At 41.0% G+C, this 21332-nt stretch overlaps 2 protein-coding genes across 4 annotated transcripts in view; both read right to left on the bottom strand.

Moving 5' to 3' along the window:
• naa20 (N-alpha-acetyltransferase 20, NatB catalytic subunit) overlaps positions 1–21332 on the bottom strand; it is a 163280-nt gene that overhangs the window by 31987 nt on the left and 109961 nt on the right. Inside the window, exons 1-8 of one of the 2 annotated variants that reach the window (XM_084560708.1) lie at positions 3554–3754; positions 1388–1515; positions 1186–1297; positions 985–1096; positions 790–848; positions 616–705; positions 459–531; positions 66–116 (exon numbers count right to left, since the gene is read on the bottom strand). The exons of the other annotated variant lie outside the window; for it this stretch is intronic. Of the exons in view, the coding sequence (XP_084416834.1) occupies positions 66–116; positions 459–531; positions 616–705; positions 790–848; positions 985–1096; positions 1186–1297; positions 1388–1515; positions 3554–3628 (700 nt within the window). The 5' untranslated portion in view covers positions 3629–3754. Of the gene's footprint in view, positions 1–65; positions 117–458; positions 532–615; positions 706–789; positions 849–984; positions 1097–1185; positions 1298–1387; positions 1516–3553; positions 3755–21332 lie in introns of those variants that run through there. 2 annotated transcript variants of the gene reach the window in all.
• LOC311499654 (bifunctional protein GlmU-like) lies at positions 4385–19817 on the bottom strand. 2 transcript variants are annotated; one of them, XM_084560727.1, is made up of 5 exons: positions 19263–19817; positions 16252–16443; positions 15172–15479; positions 12979–13007; positions 4385–4818 (listed from the first exon to the last, which is right to left on the bottom strand). In XM_084560727.1, exons 1-3 carry the CDS (start codon positions 19359–19361, stop codon positions 15222–15224), a joined length of 549 nt encoding a protein of 182 aa, XP_084416853.1. In that variant the 5' UTR covers positions 19362–19817; the 3' UTR covers positions 4385–4818; positions 12979–13007; positions 15172–15221. The 2 variants fall into 2 exon arrangements, with proteins under 2 accessions (XP_084416853.1, XP_084416852.1); XM_084560726.1 differs by lacking the exon at positions 12979–13007 and having other exon boundaries at positions 4392–4818; positions 19263–19816.

Below are 21332 nucleotides of genomic sequence, written 5' to 3'. Positions count from 1 at the left end.
GGATTTAAAACCCTGAGGTGGCTCAACGGGTCGGGGGTGGAGGAGGTCAAAGGTCAAAGACTCACCGTCGGCTCCACACAGGCAGTGGTGAGTGTTGGGGTCGTGGTTGGGCTGAGCTGTTACAGAGAATCAGACGAGTGAGAACTTCACAGCTTTACACATCTCATATTAGTCTGCAGTTGTGCACCGATCGGCCATAACATTACGACCGCCGAACACAGGTGAATAACTTTTTGTCCTGCTTCTAACATCAACTCTGAGCAATGAACCTAACCAGCATGACTTTGGAGGGTGGGAGGAACCTGGAGTACCTGGAGAGAACCCACGCAGACACAGGGAGAACATGCAGACTACACACAGAAAGGAACCAGAACCTAGAACCTTCTGGCTGTGAGGCATCAGTGCTAACCACCACTAAACACCACTGTACCGCTCAGGCCTGAGTGTGGCCGTCGTACCTCTCTGTCTCCGGATGAAGTCCATGATCTTGTGTTCACCTTCACCTGGAACGCTGGCGTCAGACAAGAACACCTGAGTAGAAACACAAACTAAACATCAGCACAAGACCCAAAAACTAAAAACGTCAAGCGTCGAACCAGAAACAGTTAAACTCACGATGATGTTCTTCCATCCTGGATCGTTGCTGAGTCTTTCTGACACGTAGTAGCGCAGGCAGCGGGCCAGGTTGTCCATGAACTCTGTTCCCTACACGGACAACGGCAAATCGTTTCAATCGGGTCGTTTCAAGTGGATTAAAATGAGCTAAAGTCACAGGAAAGCAGCTCTTACTGGAGTGATGCAGTTGCTGTCAAACCTCTCTTTGATCTCATCAGGTGGGAGATAACCTCCTGTAGAAGGAAACGACGAGAGAGGATGAGCATTTAATAGAAAACAGGACAGGTTATACATCAGATACAAGTGTGGCCCTGTCTCATTAATGACAGACCACCATTTAAATACACAGTGTAACGTGAAGGACGTGACCTCTCTGGATGACCTCCTCCCTCATCCGGTTCTTCTCCTCCGTCAGCTCCACTCCTTCCTTGGAGGCTCGAAACCGACGGGAGCGCTGCTGGTTCATCTTGGCGCGAGGAGCCTGAACAGAGTTGGACGAGTTGTTGTTGTTGTTTCATATTTTTGCCTCTTTCCATCACAACCCAGAACACACTGATGAAAGCAGCTTACCACGCCGTCGATGGCCATGTAGAGGACTCTCCTGGGACGCACGATGTTGAACAAGCGGTCGATGTACTCGAAAATGGCGACCATCATCTCGTCTTCGTTTTTGGGAGCAGGTCTGTGGGAGACAATATATTAGAGACATGATCTGAGCTGTGAATGAAGACTAAACAGAAGTGGGCTGAATCAAAGTCTCAGGCGTCCTCACTTGTCTTCTGGATGTGTACAGGGGTGAATGATCCCGTTCATGTCCAAGTACAAATTGTCAAACTCCACCTCGTTGGGGTTCGGCCTCATCGTGTCGACGGGAATACGGACTCCATTACACTCTTTACCCTGTGGAGACAAGAAAACGCAAACACATCAGATAAACAACCCAAGAAGACACTGAGACGGCACCAGGTAACAGCTTTAGTTCTTTTTCTGAAAGCATGGAGTCAATATAATAAAATAAAAACAAATGGAGCGATAAATACATAACTTAAAGAGTCTGTGTTTAGTCCTTTAGTAGTGCTGGATGTTTTGGGCCAAACTGAAATATGTGAATCACTATTTACGATTTTTTTCATATTCATGACCCCCAGGGGATGAATACTAACGACTGCAGTGATTCCTCTGACCCAGGCTGAGATGGTACAGACGTCATAGTGTGATTAGTAGCAGTGTTAATGTTGTGTGGTTGTTGAAACGGCGTCAGAACGGTGGTGATTCAACTGCAGGATCGTTTCAGAAGATGTTGTTAAACTGGATTAAATTAAACACTAAACTGTCGTCTCTGTAGAGCATCTACTACCGCTGCCTCCATCCATCCCGAAGCCGGGGCACAGGAGAGTAAGACTCAGGACATCCAGACTAAAGAACCCCTTCTGTCCCACTGCCATTAGACTCAAAGCTCATTTAAGACGACGTAACCTACGTCTGTATCCGAGCCACTCGTACGTGTACTTCATCCGTCTGTCTCACTCTGTAACAACTCCACCCAAACACTAGTCAGAGCTGTGTCCTTTTCTTCAGTCGGGTTAATTTTTTGCCTCTACTTCCTGCTTCACTTTCAACAATGGCGACTGAAACGTTTGCCAAAGTCGAGTCGTACAAATGTTTGTTTCTCTCTGAACCTCCTCAGTTAAGATAAAGTGCTTTACATCTCATTACACAACGAAATTACACGGTTGGATGGAGGGTTAGTCCTGAACCTCCATGCGCCTAGCACCTAGGTTTTTTTTGATGATGATGATGATGATGATGATGGGAGGAAACCAGAGTTGCGCGGGGAAAACCCACGCAAACACAGGAGAACATGTAAACTCCACACAGGAAGGCCGGGAGAATCAAACCCCTCCACCCCCCGGATTAAAAGCGTTCTTGTGTTGAGGTACTAGAGCTAGCTACCGGTAAACCATGTGTTCCATCTTTATTGATCCAAAACTATTTGAAAACTGCGGAGATGGAGAAACAGCTGGAAATACTAAAGAGGAAACATGCTACTACCAAGAGAACCAATCACAGCTCTGTCTAGGGGAACGTTGAACACTCATTGCCGACATCTGCAGATACAGCTCGTGTAGTTTTTGTTTATTATGCATTTGCCACATGCTGCTTTTTAAACATGTCTTTACATTTATTATTATTATTTATCTATTTTATACTTGATTGTGGACCGCGAAGGAAGAATATCACTGTTTCTTTACTGTGCACATGAGAATAAACACTCCGAACTTGAAGTGTGTCTGTTATTTAGTCTAGGCCACTGACTACTATGTCAAAATATTAGGAACATGTTAATTTAATAGTTCCACAAAAGAAAATCTCCATCTCTCAGTTATTATAAACTAAACTAGAACCTCAATAGAGACTAGCTGTAGAGCAGGACTGTTCTATTAGAACACATTAAACAGTGTACCTAATGAAGTGGCAGAGTGACTTTATTAAAACACTCAGGAATCACAAACAGTTGATTCTAATGAGCAGCTCTCAACAATGGCGGCTCCCTGAAGAGCTACACTGAGCTTCATAACACCGGTCTGAACCGTTAACGGGTTTAAAAGCCGCTGAACCCCGTTATAAACGTTAACGTTTAACGGTGCAGTTACCGACCTGAAGAAACGGAAAACTCGCGCCATTTTGTTTACAGTCTCACGAGAAGTAAACACAGGTAAACAAACTTCTGCTGCTTTCAGAGTCGTTCTGATACGAGCTTTAACAAAAAACGACCTTTAAAAAAACAAAGACGAGGATTTAACGGCTCCGTAGACTCTCAATCTACCGGTGACAGGAGTTAAATAAAAATAAGTTAGAAGACTAACGTGCGTTTAAAGCTTCCAGCTAATTTAAAACACAGCGGCACAGGCTGCTAGCTAACATGCTAACCACTTACCTTCTCCTCAACACAATGCACAATGATAGACGGATATTTCCGGCTCAGCCAACGGAAAAACGCCGGGACTCCCATCTCCGGTGAATAATCGCTTCTCTGTCAGCTTGTAAAAAAAAAATCTGAACTGGTAGGAAACGGTTAAAAATAGCTAAAACACGAGATCTGGTTGTTGATGAATGCAACACCCTGGCTACATGCTGTTCGCCATGGTAGTTATGTACCTTTTCCGGTTTATGACGGGGATTACTTCCGGGGTCGGTGGGAGAGCAGCGGCAGCCCACAGCGACACCAACGGCCAGAGGCGGAACTGCAGGCAGCAACCGGTAACGGCCATGGACTCGATGAATTTTAATTTTCATAAACAAATAAATTACTGAATTCTTTCATTTAGTAAGATTAGAATTATATATTAAAGGTCCTTAATTGTACATTTTTCTTTTTCAAATGATTCCAGACGCCATAGTTCGCCTGTCCAGTCTCAGGATATGCAGTTTTAATTTACCTCTTTATTATTATTACTTTATTACAGGTTATTATTTTATAATTTCATTTAAATATTTGCAGTTTTCAAACAAAAATAAGAAAGAATGGAATGGAATAAACTGCTTTATTTATCAGAGTACAGCATATTTTAAATTGCACTGAATATATAAAAAAACTACTGAACATTATTTTAATTATTATTATTATTAGTAGTAGTAGTAGTATTTGTATAATAATAATAATAATAATAATAATAATAATAATAACTACAAAGATTTGATGATCTAATGGCCCGGGGAAGAAAAACCTAAAATCGCTTAAAAATAAAAAATAAACTTCAAAATAACACAATAAATCTAATGTCTTCTTTCAGATTTAACTGGTATATTTTTTAAAATGAGTTAGTCCAAAATTAGTTGTTATCTGATTACAGTTACTTATAATAATAAGAAGAAGAATAACACATCTCATAATGTTGAATAATAATAATATTGAAGAATATTTCAAATTTTAGATTAAGGATTTTTAAAAAATAGCATAAAACATACAATTAAAAACAGGTACAATCAATAGAAAGAATAAAAAGAAAAATATTCAGATTAATCCAAATAATGAGACGTCAACAGTTACAGTTAAAATGTGTAGGCTACTCTTATTTATTTCTGTGTTTTCAGTTAAATGCTGCAGACGCTCCGTGGCGTCCATGTTGGCTCTGATTCCCTCTGGTTGATCTTCTCCTTTAATGGAGACTCTGGGAGCAGATGCCCTCTCGCTTCCCAGACCTGCAGGAACACATTTAAGGTGAATTAGATTTTTTTTTCTCCCCTCCTCTCCTCTCTGGGTTCATGCAGGAGGGAGGGAGGGAGGGAGGCAGAGAAAGGGGCCATTAGCCTCCCCTCTTCAGTCAGGGCGGGTCTGACATCAACACTGCAGTATTATTACTGCAAAGAGCCGCTGATGGAAAACACTTGGCCCGCTCCGATGAGCCATTTCCATAAACATTTACGCTGGAGTTGCAGGTATAATAGGACGACGCCGTCGGCCCAGAGGAGATGAAGGGAAATCTGATGCAAATAGCAGACGACAGACGGAGGTGTTACAGCTCAGGAATGTGACATGAAAACACATCGTGGCCCAACAGAGGAGCGCGGGCTGGATGCACACTCATTTAAATAAAAAAATACTGGGAATCGTTTCACACAAACAAAGAAAATAGATGCAAAAATACAGCAATGAGATGGTGAAGTGACAAAGAGACTCAAAGAATTATGAAATATGTAAAAAAGACTGAAAACAACCTCAGAGAGACACACACCAGTTCACCAGAGATTAAAACTCAACACAAAGACAAAAGAACGGGAACAAAGAGACTCAAAAACAACCACAGAGAGACATTTAAAGACCACGACAAGGTGCAATAAATGCGCAGAAACATGCAGAAGGAGCAGAAATAAATGCACAGCCGCTGCAAACAGAACCAAAACGACCAGAACCAGATGTTAAACACCAATAAGAAGAAGCAGAATGAGCAAAGAAGTTAATGAAACCAGGCGGATTCTTTGTCTCTGCCTCAGAACTTGATATTTCTCCACCGAGCAGACGACTGGAAGAGGGAGAGCGCCCTCAGCTGGTGGAGCATCGGTATCAGGACCAGACCTGAAACCACTGGGCAGCCTTCAGCTCCAGGTTTATCAGATGTCTGATGAACGAAGCTGCTGAATATTATTTCATATTGTTCCCAACCAAATGCACTCTACAAATATCTCTGCAAATATCTATGAGTTACATTGTTAGAGAGGGAAAGCAATGTGTCATTCCTCTTTTGCATCACTACAAAATCACGTAGGCTCAAAAGGAACGGGCCCAAGCCACCAATTTAAATGGATGGTTTGCTTTTCTGATTGGAAAGTCAATCAACTGATCACAACTATAAAGAGACCAGAGAAGGAAGAAAACCACCAACCTATGAAACACAGCCATAAAAAGAAGTAAAAGGAACACAAACAGAGAGTCGGAGAGGTAGAAGACCTGCAAAGATCAGCAAAAACGTGCAAAACATCCGCAAAGAGATGCACACCGACCAAAGTCAGACACCAGAGAAACAAAAACAGATGCAAATGAGGAGTCTAAAGAAGATATGAAACAAAAAAAATGTGCAAGAGACTTAAAACAACCACAGGAAGACATAAGAAGATCAAAACAAGGTGCAAATAAATGCAAAATGACAGAGAAGAGACGCAAAATGAGCATAAATAAATGTGAAACCACCACAAACAGACACAAAAAGACCAGATGTAGATGCAAAAACAAGAAGTAAAGGTGCAGAACCTGTGCACAAGACCTAATCTGTCTGGTTTTTGTCTTTAAATTAAGAGTTAGCAAAGAATTTAATGTTGTTGTAGGGCATGATGCAACGAAATTGCATGATACCCATCACAGACCATAATAAATGTTAATAATATATATACTGAGGAGCTGAGAGCCGCTGCACTCCCGCACGCCGCCTCCGTCTCGTTGTCGCGCACTTGTTTGAAAGTGAGTTTTGTTAATGAGCAACGTTCCCGAGACGAACGCGACGACGGTGAACCTCTCACTAAGGGATTCATCGTTTCTCACTCAAACACCCAAACTACATTTCATCCCCTTTAATCTCCGCCGCCGCCTCCGCGCCCAGCAGCTTCCAGTCAGATCCACGCTCCGGGCGCTCGGCCTCAGAAAGTATTTCACACATCATGACACGAATCATCTGATTACCGGGATAAAGGAGACGTCTCTCTCCCCGCCGCGTTCCCCCCAATTCAAATGACACTGTAGTTCTGAGCCAACAAAGGCGCCGGCTAAACGCGTTAGCGCTCTTTTGATTAGCTGATCCCTCCGGCCTGCACATGAAAAGCCCAGCAGGAATTCACATGGTATAATGGAGCAATTTGTGTCTCCAAGGTTGTGATGTGTCCTCTGCAGCTTTCAGAATGTCTTCACATCTGAGCCTCTTTGAGTCGCTTTCTGTTCATTGTGCCGCGGGAATAAAGACCTGCCTGGTTTGTTTTTTTATCTCTTATAAAACGCTCCGAGGCTTCTTTTACTTCTTTTACTTCTCATTTGTTCCTCTTTTAATTCAGAATTGAACCAAACGCTGTGACGTTTCTTTCAGGTGTCACAGAGGAGGACGTTGTGGTCGCTGCCGTTTTAACTTTGTTGAAAGAAGAAGAAAAACTCTTTAGTCAACGTGTTTGGGACCATTACTGTGTGACATAAGAAGCTAAAGAAGGTATTTGACCAACTTGACCAGCCGTTGCAGCTGTATTGTAATAACACGACATCTGCATCAGCTGGATGGTCCTCCAACCAATCAGAGACGTTTAAACTAACTCAGATGACGTGGATCTGTCCATCTCCGCATAAAGCCACGCCCCCAAATAATCTGACTGGCCCGGCAGATCATTGCAGGAGCAGAATCAACGGAGAGACTCCAGATAAACTTTCCACCGCAAAAGATTTGTGGGCGAGAAGAGTTTCACAGGTTAACAAGCTAGCTGTGTTGTTTCTGGAGGAGCTGGAAGAGAGCCAAACGGAGACAAAAGTGCTCCATGTCCGAGCATCCTCCGTCTTGGCCGTCTTGGACTGCTATGGACTGTATGCTGATTTCTTAGATGGAAATCATTAGTAAGTGTTAGCTGTTAGTAGCTATGGTAGCTAGTTACTGAAGAGTTGTCGTGCCGTCCATCTTTATGTACAGTCTGTGTTTTTACAACATCAGCTGAACATCAGATTGGGTCACAAAGGAGGATTTAAGCTTTAAGACATTTGTTCTCTCTCCTGGGGCTGCAAGAACAAGAACAAAGTTCGTTTTGGCCAGGTAATAATTTAAACTCAAGTGCCGAAGTCCTCATAGGCTCCTCCCACTGCAGAATACATCACAGGTGCTAAGCATTGCGGGAGACGGACGACGAAAGACACTTTTCTTATTATTTTCGGATGTCGGCCGGTCGTCATGACGACCGTGTCGGACCACGCCGTTCATTCAGCATCCACCCACACACAGTATGATCTCTACCCAGGAGAGATTAGAGGTCACACTGAGAATATTAGCATCTGGGAGCTAACAGTTGACCACGCCCCCTTTTCATTTCTGACCAATCACAGAATAGCGGTCGGACACATGCGAGAAAAAAGTTCTGCCCTGTTGATGTGTCGAGAACAAGCTGCTTTGGATTAGATTGGATTAGAATACATTCACTAGTGTACCTAATTAATTGGCCACTGAGTGCACCTTTTTAATAGGTAAAATGTAGTATAATAGAGTATATACCGCGTTAGCTTGGATCAGGAAATCGTTTTCTCGTGTTAAACGAGTTAAAATCACTATTATGATCATTACATCGACTTTCACTGTCTCTCAGTCACAAAACAGAATCAGGACCAGGATTAAGACCAGGACCGGTGTTGAATGTGCAGCTAATTGAAACGGACGCCGGTCCGCTTTGACAACGCTCTCGCTGGAGGTAAAACGGTTTAATTGAGCTAAATTTCTCTCAATTGCGTCGCTCACTTAAAAGCTGGAGCGACGGCCAGAGAGAGATGGCAGCGAGCCCAGAGATGAGCGCTGGTGAGGAGCCCTTACCTGCACATTAGAGGAGACGCCATTTTAATAACAACACCCCCCCACCACCACCCTCCTCCTGCCAGCGACTCACTGGAGTGGGACTCAATTATTGTTAATGGAAGTTCACCACGTTTTCTAAAAGAGAACCGTCCTCTGCTGCAGGACTGATCTATGAGCCGAGTCTGAAGCTGCATCTTATGGCTCTGTCGACACTTTCATGTCACTTTCAGCTCTACAGGGGAAAACTCCCCGACAATGAACCTTGTTAATTCTGGACATTGATTGCTTTTTGTTTTTTTGCAGAGTTTCAGTTTTATTGGGATCATCAGAAGCTGTCTGAGACCCAAAGGTCTGGTTAAATGATTTGTTCCTTAACACTCTTTTATAGTACCGCAGGACATAGACGCCTAACCTACGTACGTAGCTTACGCTGGTGTGAGACATTTATAGTTGTGCGCTCATCAGTCTGGATCGCTCTGTAACGACTCCACCCAAACACCGTGTCGTGCTGTGTCCGTAACATGACCAATCACAGCTGTCGTGGTCTACATCGTGTCGCGTAGTTACATTTCTGGGGAGGTGCACATCAGCTACAACGTTTAAGGCGGTTTAGGCTTTTGCGTCAATTTGTCGTTGTAGCTACGGCGACTGTCCAGACCCCTACATAGACCATAACGCTGTAGCCTGACGTTCACCTCCCCAGAAATGTAACTACGCGTCATGGCGACGTAGACCACAACAGCTGTGATTGGTTCATTTGGTAGTAGCATGTTTCTGCTTTAGTATTTCTCGGCTGCTTCTCCATCTCCGCAATTTTCTAATTGATTGTTTTGGATCAATAAAGATGGAACACATGGAGGAAAGATTAACTGAGGAGGTTCAGAGATACAAACCTTTGTACGAGTCGTGTTTGGCGAAATTTCAGCGAAAGTTTCAGTCTGCATTGTTGAAAGTGAAGACTGACAAGTGCACAAGTATAAATGACTCACACCGCCGTAGGCTACGTACATAGGTTGCATCATCAGTGTCCTTCAGAAGTATAAACTCTGCTTAACCTCCCCAGAAACCTAACTCTATCTTCTCTGCTGCAGTCCTCGGTTCATTGCTTCATTTATCAGCCTCCCAGCTGTATTCTCGCTGTCTGGTCGGGTGTAGGTTTAAATAGGAGCGCTTTAAACCTCTAGTGGACACTAGAGGAACTGCAGATAGCTTTATTTTCGTGGAGGGTATTGCTCTGGACATCTGCATAAAAAACTAATTATAACAATATCCCGAACTAAAACTGTAATCAGTGAGACATAACAAAAAAATAAAAAAATCCCTAAATTTGATTTGCCGGATCCAAAAAAATCTGTTCTGCCGTTGATATTTATGACGAATTAGTTTTTTTCAGACTCAGGAAACAGCTGAAGCTCGTATCTTTGTCAGTCAGGAATAAATAAATACACCAGACAGCAAATGACTGGGCTGCTTTATCTACGCTCTGTAGTCTGTAGCTTTTGGCAGCCTTTTCCAAAATGGCCACCTTAATAAATTTACTTTCTAGTATCTTACGTTGTGAAATATTTGTTACAGTAAGAATATAATTTATGTTGTTACTGATATATCAACATGAAAGTTCACTTTATTGATGCGACCTATAACATAATCTCACTTATGTTATAGGTTTGAGTAAAACTGTGTTTAAAAGTTGTGTATCATGAGGCTGAGAACATGAGCTTTTGTACCAGAACAACCACCGACAGCTCATATTATTGTTATTATCATGCAGTGAAATTTGTGCAGAAAAGTCCAAAGAAAGAAGGAGGAGGAGGAGGAGGAGGAAGTTTCAGATCCACGATGGAGAAGAATGTGTAGGAGGACGTAATGAGGAGGGAGCTGACAGGAAACTGAATTTATTTCATGACCCTGATCAGAAAAACATCCAGAGCTCGTTTCATGGATTTATCCTTGGAGACGACACAGTGAATCGCCTCCGATGTCCTTTTCTTTTCCTCCGTCTTTATCTGTTGGTATTGTTCAAAATAAAAAAAAACGTTTTGTGTGCATGACCTTGAGAACAGAGAGGAGGAAATGGCCCTCAAGACTAAACGCTTAATAAAACGCTTCAGACGATGATTTGATGTTTGTTTGTTGTGGCTCATTCTGCTGTGACCGGTTGTTGTGTTTGTTCAGCTGCTGGTTGTTACGAGAAACTAAAATCATGTCCATCAGCTGGACTGGTTGGCACACAGTCTCTGACATGCGTCTTCATCTTCTCCGTCTTCTGGACTCGTGCTGCCCCCTGGTGGAGAACAGAAACCCCCTGAGGCTGGATTCATCCCAGGACCCCTCGGGTCTAAAACCCTGAGCAGCTTGAAGTGGATCTGATGATCTGATGACGTGACTCTGTTTGATCAAGAGCTTAAAGACAAACGTCCTCAGACACTGATTCAACGCTTTGTGGCCAATTGTCACAGATCAGTAGCAGGATGGAGAGGTGAACAGTGAAAGTAAACATCTCAATTAAGAGATTTTTAAAGGGGTTTGAAATCTGGAGGAAGTTTTAAATATGATGAATGTGTTTTTTGATCAACTGGCTTTATGTGATTAACGTGATTAAGTGAGTTTTACAGTGAAGGACGGAACAAATGAATTAAATAAATACTGTAGATGCTGCACATGTTATGTTTTAGGTTATTTTAAGGATGTTGTTTCATCACAGTCATTTATTTAGTTGCTCTTAATTATTATTCATAACTTTAAGCCTTGATATGATTTAATGCAGCTAATCAGATTATACCTGCTGCCCCCTGGTGGATTTATCCACGCTCTGCAGTCAGTAGCTTTTGGCAGCCTTTTCCAAAATGGCCACCTTCATGAATTTACTTTCTAGTTTGTGAAATCTTTGTTACACTGAGAACATAATGTATGTTGTTACTAATATTTCAACATGAATATTCACCTTATTGAAGTGACCTATAAAGACACAGCGCCGACTAGTGTCTGGTGGCGTTTTTACCGACAGAGTCAGGAACGAGTATAAACAACTCGTACCGGTGTAGGCTACGTATGTAGGTTACGGCGTCTACGTCACTCAGAAGTATAAACTCTGCTTAACCTGACGTGAACCTATCCCAGTAATGTAACTAAGCAACGAGACAACGCAGACTGCAGCAGCTGTGATTGGTCTGCAGTCAGTCGCTTTGGCAGCCTTTTCTAAAATGGCCGCCTTTACGAGTTTACTTTCTAGTTTCTTATCATGTGAAATATTTGTTACAGTGAGAATATAATTTATGTTGTCATAAAAGTTAATTTCATTGACGCAACCTATAATAACACCTCACTTATGTTTGAGTAAAATTGTGATACAGAAGGTATATATGTTCATTTAGCTCAGTTGTTACTACAATAGATGCCCCAATGCCATGAACTTTTAATTTAAACAGATTATTTAAAAGACTGAAATATCAGTTTAACATGTGCGTTAATTTATTTCATATTAGTGGATTTTTTATATATTTATCTGTGATAATGTTCCAGAGGTATATTATTAATTCATAGTTTCTATAGTAAATTAGCACAGATTTCACTCAATGAGACTCAAAAGCAACCATTTTGGAAATGGCTGCCAAAAGCCACTGACTGCAGAGTATGGATAAATCCACCAGGGGGCAGAAGACAAGGGTCAACTTGTAGTACAACATTTTTTTGGAGGTTTTATTGATCAGGAACAAAAGATTATACGTTAGAAGTCACAGGAATAACTGGGACATTTGTGTCGAAGAGAAACTTTCACTCGTTATCAGAAGTTAAACTGTGTCTCTACAGGAGCCGCAAAATAAAAAGAAATATTCAAAAACATTTGTTGAGAAACTTGTTACAACTTCCTTCTTTAGCGACGGCGGCGGCAGCGTCTGGGAGGTTTTGATCTGTGATTGTTCGAGCCTCCGCCTCACGCTGCCACATTCAAACAGAGCTGAGCGCCATTAGCCGGAGGATCTTTATGCTGCTACATGAAAGATCAATGCCACCGATCAGCCGCCACAGCTCCCCAGGGGGGAGGCAGGGAGGGAGGCAGGGAGGAGGGGAGGGGAGGTCATAGCTTCTCTTGTCTCCCCCAAACGAGGGTCTGTTTTGCAGCCGACTTCAAAATGACTTCCCGACTGGTGTCGTTAGGATGGAGGCGGATTAACTGGGCTCATTACTCAGACACATGGAGAACATCAAAGATGGAGGCGACAGGGAGGAGAAGTCACTAATGAGAGGAGGAGTCACTAATGGGAGGAGGGGTCACGTAAGAGAGGAGGAGTCACTAATGGGAGGAGGAGTCACTAATGAGAGAGGAGGAGTCACTTACCTCCTCCACTGCTGCAGGAGGAGGTTCACCTGAGAGGAGGAAGTGAAAAGATAAAAGGTGGGGTTCAAAGATGAGATGATAACACGATGAGAGGATGAAAGGATCGATGAGATGATGAGAGGATGAGAGAATGAGATGAGAGGATGAGAGGATGAAAGGATGAGAGAATGAGATGAGAGGATGAGAGGATGAGAGGATGAGATGAGAAGATGAAAGGATCGATGAGATGATGAGAGGATGAGAGGATGAGATGATGAGAGGATGAGAGGATGAGATGATAAGAGAATGAGATGAGAGGATGAGAGGATGAAAGGATGAGATGATGAGGGAAGGGGAGGGTGAGAGGATGAAAGGATCAATGAAAGAATGAGAGGATGAAAGGATGAGAAGATGAAAGGATCAATGAGAGGATGAGAGGATGAAAGGATCGATGAGAGGATGAGATGATGAGAGGATGAGATGATAAGAGAATGAGATGAGAGGATGAGAGGATGAAAGGATGAAAGGATGAGATGATGAGAGGATGAGAGGTTTGATGAGAGGATTGATGAGATGATGAGATGATGAAAGGATGAGAGGTTTGATGAGAGGATGAGATGATGAGAGGATGAAAGGATTGATGAGAGGATGAGATGATGAGAGGATGAAAGGATTGATGATAGGATGAGATGATGAGAGGAAGAGAGGATTGATGAGAGATTGAGATGGTGAGAGGATGAGAGGATTGATGAGAGATTGAGATGATGAGATGATGAGAGGATTGATGAGAGGATGAGAGGTTTGATGATAGGATGAGATGATGAGAGGATGAGAGGTTTGATGAGAGGATGAGATGAGAGGATTGATGAGATGGGAGTTTAAAGGGAGTTTTTCCTTGCCACCGTTGCCTTCAGGCTTGCTCTGGGGGTTTCAGGCCGGGTTTTGTAAAGCGTCTTGAGACGATTTGTATTGTTATTGACGCTACATAAATAAAATTGAATTGAACTGAATTGAATAGATGATGAGAGGATTGATGAGAGATTGAGATGATGAGAGGATGAAAGGATTGGTGAGAGATTGAGATGATGAGAGGATGAGAGGATGAGATGATTGATGAGAGGATGAGATGATGAGAGGATGAGATGATGAGAGGATTGATGAGAGGATGAGATGATGAGAGGATGAAAGGATGAGAGGATGAGAGGATCAAAGTTAATTATCTTTAGTTCATCTCAGGTTAGAACTCATCAGATCTAAGACTCTAGGAAATGATTGTGCTCCAGAGTTGACATTTCTTTCTTTCTTGTCCTTCTTTCTTTCTCGGTTGTGCTCTTTTTCTTTCCTTCATCCTACTTTTTATCATCTTTCTTTCTTTCTTTCTTTCTTTCTTATTTTTCTTTCTTTTTTGTTGTCATCTCTTTGTTCATCTCTTCTTCCTTCCTTCCTTCCTTCATATAATCTGATGTTGTGTTTTCAGTGCCTCATGTTTTTTATTCCAGTGACTCTAAAGGACGGTGTTTCATGTCCGTCAGCTGTTTGTCAGGCGGCGGTCTGTAATTGGTGCCTCCATCACAGCGGGAGGCGACGGCAGGAACATGATGAATAAAGGAGGAGGAGGAGGAGGAGGAGGAGGAGGTGTGGTGTCGCTGGAGAAACGACACGGAGCCGTTTAATCGCCTCGGCCGCATTAAGAAGCGTTTAAGGGACAGAAAAGAGTCTCTACATGAAACGATGGGTTTCACATCCACAACATCCAGATCTGCTGCCGCCTGCTCCTCTCATTTAGCAGGAGCCCCCTCCTTCCTCCTCCTCCTCCTCCTCCTCCTCCTCCTTCCTCCTCAGGGGGATACAGGGCAGACCACCAACACTCCCCGGCCTCCATGCTGCGTCCACACGGCAAAACAAAGACTCAAAGCTGCAGCAGGGAACGCTTTGTACCCCGCTGCCCCGCTGACCACCACCACCATCATCATCATCATCATCATCATCATCATCATCATCATCATCATCATCCCTCCATCATCAGTGCTGCTTCATTTCACTTCCTGTCTTCTTCCTGTCTTTGTTTCTTTCTTTCCATTTCAGTCATAAATCTAGTATCTTCTTACTTTCTATTACTATAGATTTTATAATAGTACTATAATACTAGTGGTACTACTGATACTAGTGGTACTAGAGGTGTGTGTGTATAATGATGTTTTATCAGGACTGTACCTGTATGGGGGCGTGTCTCCCTCCTCTCATCGTTCCTCTCATCATTCCCCTCATCGTTCCTCAGGCTGGGCCCGGGGCCCAACCACCAGCTCGGGGAACCCCGTCCTGTGGTCCATCTCCCTGGTGAACGTCAGGTCCGGGGCGTCCCCCACCACCACCTCGGCCGTGGTGAACACCTCCAGGTCTCCGAGGACGTGGCCCCCCACCGTCCGGCCCTCGCCGTCCGACAGGCTGATGTGCAGGTGGGCGTGTCTGTTGAGCGTCCCGACCAGGGACACGATCTCAAACCGACCGTTGAGCCTCATCACCTGAGAGACGACACCCAGGGATCAGAGATCACACTTTAGTTAGGACGTCTACTTATTCTCTCATCTTCTCTTTCTTTCTTTCATCCATTCTTAATTTCCTTCTTTCCTTCTGTTATCTTTTCTTTTCGTTCATTGTTTATTTCTTTGGTCACTTTCATCCCTTCTTTCTTTCTTTTGTAATCTTTCCCTATCTTTCTCTATTCTCCATTTCTTGCATTCATTCTTTCTTTTATATCCTTCTTTTCTTTCCTTCATCCTTTCTTTCTCTCCTCCTGTTATCTTTTCATTTTGTTCATTGTTTATTTCTTTGGTTCTTTCTTCCCCTTTATCTTTTCTTTCTCTTTCCTTCTTTCTTTCTTTGACATATCTCCCCTCTTTCTTTCATAATTTCTTTCTTTTATGTCATCTTTCTGTCTTTTTCCATTTCTTGCATTTATTCTTTCTTTCTCTTTCTTTTGGTCGTTCTTTATTGTCATTTCATTTTTTCTTTCTTTCTTTCTTGCATTCATTCTTTCTTTTTCTTCCGTTCTTTCTTTTTTCTTTTAATTTCTTTCCTTCATTCTTTCAATCTTTGTTTCTCCTTTTGTTCTTTGTTTCTCCTTTCTTCCTTCCTTCTTTCTTTCAATTTCTTTCTTTCTTCTTTCTTTCTTTCTTTCTCCATTTCTTTTATTTTTCCTTTCTTCCTTTCTTTTCCTTTCTTTCTTTCTTTCTTTCCTCCTTTCCTCTAAAGACCACATAGACAGAGCTCTCTCTCTCTTCATCTTCACTCCACCTCGTTGGTGTTGGTCGCCGTGGCGTTGGCCAGCCTCAGCGTTGCCGTGGTGACGCTGCCCACACAGGTGATGATGAAGGGGGCCCTGAGCCTCCTCTCCTCCACGAAGGCCAGCAGAGACCCCAGCAGCTCCTGGCCCGGACCGAACCGGACCGCATGGACGCGCAGGGACGACCCGGCTTCCAGTGAACTCTGGGAAATAAAAAATGGTCAGGAGACAAACGTAAAGGACATGATTCTGAGATGTTAAAATCTCTGATGTTTTATTTTTAAAAAGAAACAGTGAAGTGAATAAAGAATAAACACTGCAGCGCTTTTATATCTAGACTTTAGTTCTGTCTGATTCAGCTTCAGTTTGTTTTTAACATTTATTTCAGATTCTGGTCTTTTCTTCTTTTGTCCTCTCTTTCCTTTTGAGGTTTACTCCTCTCTTTCTTTCTTTCTTTCTTTCTTCAACATTTATTTCTTTCATCCTTTCTTTAATTATTTATCTGTTTTCTTTCTTTCTTTCTTTCTTTCTTTGTCTCCTGTCTTTGTTTCCTTCATCCCTTCTTCCTTTCTTTCATACTTCCATATTTTATTTCTTTAATTCTCTTTCCTTTCATCGTTCATTGTTTTGGTTCTTTTTTTTGTCCTCTCTGTCTTTTTTTCCTTCATCCCGTCATCCTTTCTTTCTTTAATTTTCTCTTTCCTTTCATCGTATATTTCTTTGGTTCTTTCTTTCTATTTTTATTTTCTTTCTTTCTCTTTTTTGTCATCACTCTCTTTCTTTCCTTCATTTCTCTTTCTTTAATCATTTTGTCCTATCTTTATTTTTTTGTCCTCTGTCTTTGTTTCCTTCATCCCTTCTTCTTTTCTTTCATTCTTCCATAATTTATTTCTTTAATTCTCTCTTTCCTTTTGTCGTTTATGCTTTGGTTCTTTCTTTCTTTCTATATTCACCTATTTTCTTTTTCTTTCTTGTCATCTTTCTCTTTCTTTACTTAATCCCCTCCTTATTTCTTTAATTCTCTCATTCCTTTCATCATTTATTTCTATAGTTGTTTCTTTCCTCCATCTCTTCTTTCTTTTTCTTTCTTTTTCTCTAAAGGCAGTGATTTATCTAGATGATTATTTTGGAGGATGGAATTTTTGGTTCTGTTAAACTTGTGCTATGTTGAATTAAACTTTCTGTTATTTATCCTAAAATAATCTGGTACATGTTTCTTCTAGTTGTGAAGCCGTGAACACGACGTGGATCTGTGTAAAAAGGAAGGAGACACAAATGTGTTTTAGTCCAGAACGGACAAAGATCTGTCTTTTCTTTTTTTGTTCTGTGTGTGTGTGTGTGTGTGTGTGTGTGTGTGTGTGGTCCATTCAGATCTTTAACAGGATCACGGTGCTTAACCAAACACCAGCCTGACCTCTGACCTCTGCAGGGAGGAGGGGAGGAGTTACACACACACAGCTAAACTCTGAGACCTGGCTGTTAGACGACGATGAACATTATGGAACAAGATGTAAAGTCTCTGAATGTGAAGAGAAACTGGGTCATGCATCAAGACAACGAGAACCAAGAACACAAGTGGTTCTACAAAAGAACGGTTAAAGAAGAACAAGATGAATGTTTAGGAACGGCCAAGTCAAAGTCCTGACCTTAATCCAATAGAAATGTTGTGGAAGGACCTGAAGCAAGCAGTTGATGTGAGGAAACCCACCAACATCTCAGAACTGAAGTGGTTCTGTTCTGAGGAATGGGCTAAAATTCCTCCAAGCTGCTGTAGACCACTGATCAGCAGTTACCGGAAACCGGATACTAAAAACTAGGGTTAACTTTAAATTTTCTTCTGGTTTAGGTTTTGAAGTTGTTTAAGTCTCAAAGAAGTTTGTTTTTGTCACAGCTGCAGGAAGCAAATGCATAAGTATGTAAATGAGGCTGTAAACACTGCTGCTGCTGCTGCCGGTCATATTTTATCCTGTATAAATGGTAATATTATAATATTAAAGCTGATTAGTGTTAGATAATAATAAATCTGTAAAAAAAAAACTCATCTTTATAATAATTAACAGTTGTATATAATGTAGTTAAACGAGTGGTAATGATCCCAAATAGAAAAGAAACTATAAGAAGAAGAAGAAAAATGTACTGTCTTGCAGAAAAAATGCAGCTTTTTAACAATAAAACATTCAGCTGTTCAGCAGTTACCAGAAACGTTTGACAGTTGATGTTAATGCTGCACAAGGAGGTCACAGCAGATACTGGAAACAAGGGTTCACTTAGTTTTGCACTTTACAGATATGTAATATTGGCTCATTTTCCTGAATAAATAAATTCACAAGTCTAATATTTCAGTTTCATGTGTTTGATTAGGTTTTCTTTGAGTCATTTTTATGCAGAAATCTCTTAAATAAGATCTATATGCACATTGTGACTTAGCTTTTGTTAAATGATGGAGAATATTTGATGCACTCTGATTGTGTGAAAACAAAGCTTCATGTGTTCATGGTATAATCGTTTAGGACAATAAAAAACGTCCTGAACCTTAAACTGAGAGAGGATCCGTCTCCACCCGCTCGGCCTCAAGCAGCTGCTCAAGGTTTCTTCCCTTTATAAGAGTATTTTTTTTCCTTTCAATGCAGCTCTAGAGGTTTTAATCACTGAGTTCTGTGAAACATCTTAAGATGAAACTGAACTTTTTGATCTACTCATATTTTTAAATTAAGTTCATTAGTGAAGTGACAAAAACTAGAAACAAGAGAGAAAGAGTCAAATCTTTTGGACTAAAGACGGTTTAACGTTTAACAAATGCCTGTTTTTATAAACGCAGCACAAATTAAAACTAAAGAAGGTTTAAGGTCTCTGGGCTGAGTTGATTTTTAGATCCAGTTGAAGATCTGCTGCAGCTCAGGAAAGACTTTGTTTAACATTATTATTTTTATCAGTTCTTTGTGGAAATATAGGAATAAGAAGTTTTTATCTTCAAATGTTATCAAAGTCAAGTAAAAACTGAAGTGATTTAAAGTGAACTCACCATTCTGGCCCAGTCTGTGGCTCCTGAGGGACCAAACTCCAGGTAAACATTCAACGTCAACGCATGCGGGGTCGTCACAGTTTGGGTGAAACTGCGCATGCTCAGCAGACCATAAAGAATTGACGACTTCCTTCTTCTTCTTCTTCTTTGTTTATTGGCAGATTACATCTCTTTGGTGCATACCGCCACCAACTGTACAGGAGTGTGCAAAGGGACTTGGCATACTATCATGGTACTCTATGGTTGAAGAGGAAACGTTATATTTAAAAAAAAAAAAAAAAAAAAAGGATCCTAGATCCTTTTAATTAAACCTGTGTCATTCAGAAAAATGAATAAGGATTTGATCCTGTCTCTTTGCATTCCTTCTTCCTTAAGGATGTTCTCAATCCCATTTTCAGCCTCTCTTTCTTTCCATTGCTGCCTGTGTTCTGTGTATTTTTTGCACTTAAATAAAATATGGTCTACATCTTCTATAACATGACATTCAGAACATAAACCATTACTCTTCCCAATTAATCTTAGTGTACCATTAAGACCCGTGTGACCCAATCTTAGTCTACTATACACCACCTCTTCCCTTCTGTTGATACATACTGTTATTCTTTTCCTCCATACATGTTTTTGAATTGTGTGATAATGCCTTGCATTGTACTCTACCTCCCATTCATTTTGCCATTTCAGTATACCTTCTGATTTAATTTTAGATTTGGCTTCTCCCTTCCCCATTGAAATATTGATTCCTATATGTTCGTTTTTCAGCCCATCCTTAGCTATTTTGTCAGCCACTTCATTCCCCTTTATCCCAACATGTGCTGGAACCCAACAAAACTGAACCAATATTCCAAGGTTCTTTGACGACTTCCTCCTGAGGTTTCTGTATTCGTGGTGTTTGACTGCCACCTGCTGGTGGATCCAGAGCTCTGCAGCGGGAGTTCATTCATTTAAATTAAAATGGATTTAATAGAAAATAAGAGACGGATAAGCTCTACATTTATGAACATTTATATCAATCTAATAAGTTAGATACTGTGTATGTGTTTTTAATCATATAATATGTGATTATTAGAAATAAAAAAAATAATTTTGCTAAAATGAACTCACCCCAGTTAAAATAATGTTTAGTCTCCTGCTTCTTTACTTATAATAATTATTTATTTATGTCTTTAACTGTAATAAAAATTGATCAAACAAAACTTTTACTCCCAAAACATGCACAGAAGGTTTTAGTCAAATAAGGATCCTGAGATACATGCACAGTGAGGTACAAAATTATAATAAGAGAAAAAGAAATAGAAATAGACAAATAATATAAATATAACAATAAACCATGCTTTTGGGCAGTTAAATGGATGGCAATAAAAACAAGCACATTTTAGGTGAGTTAAAACAGTAATCTCGTCTTAAATATTATTGACTTCTTAGTAACTTCTTAGTTTCTTCCTGTAGATGGCGCTGTAGTTTAGTAAATGGATTCAGTTCCATCACATTTCAGCATCCAGGATGTTCACAGACTCACCAACACCTTCAGCTGTTAGTTTGACATTAGATTAAAGTTGTAACTTCTTTAATTTTCTTTGAGAATCTTTGAATATAATCATCATAATGTTCAAAGGTCACACGTCTCTGGACTGATGCATTAATTTCATCCACTGCCTTTGCTGTTTCAGACTCTGGCTACTGTAAAGAAGCATCTTGAGACAACTTAAATAGTTTCTGACGCCATGTATATAAATTTAATTGTCTTTATTCTTTCCATCTGGCCTCAAGCAGTTGGATCCCGCCACATTAGCTGCTCAAAGTTTCTTCCTGTTAAAAGGAAGTTTTTCTCTTACAAGTTACATTTCAAGTGTTTTCAAGCCTACATAAAAAATAAATAAATAAATTGAACTGTCTCTACCCGTCCAGCCTCAAGCAGTTGGGTCCCTACCATATGAACTGCTCAAGGTTTCTTTCTCTTAAAAGGGAAATTTTACTGTCATCTCAGTTTTTAATCTCAGTGTTGAAATGTATGAGTTCTATACAGAATAAAGAAACATTTTGAGACAATTTAAATTGGTTTTGACACATAAA

This window comes from Chelon labrosus (genome assembly GCF_963514085.1).
Source record: "Chelon labrosus genome assembly, chromosome: 14".
NCBI classification, from domain to species: domain Eukaryota; kingdom Metazoa; phylum Chordata; class Actinopteri; order Mugiliformes; family Mugilidae; genus Chelon; species Chelon labrosus.
This window is presented reverse-complemented; position numbering and strand designations above follow the sequence as displayed.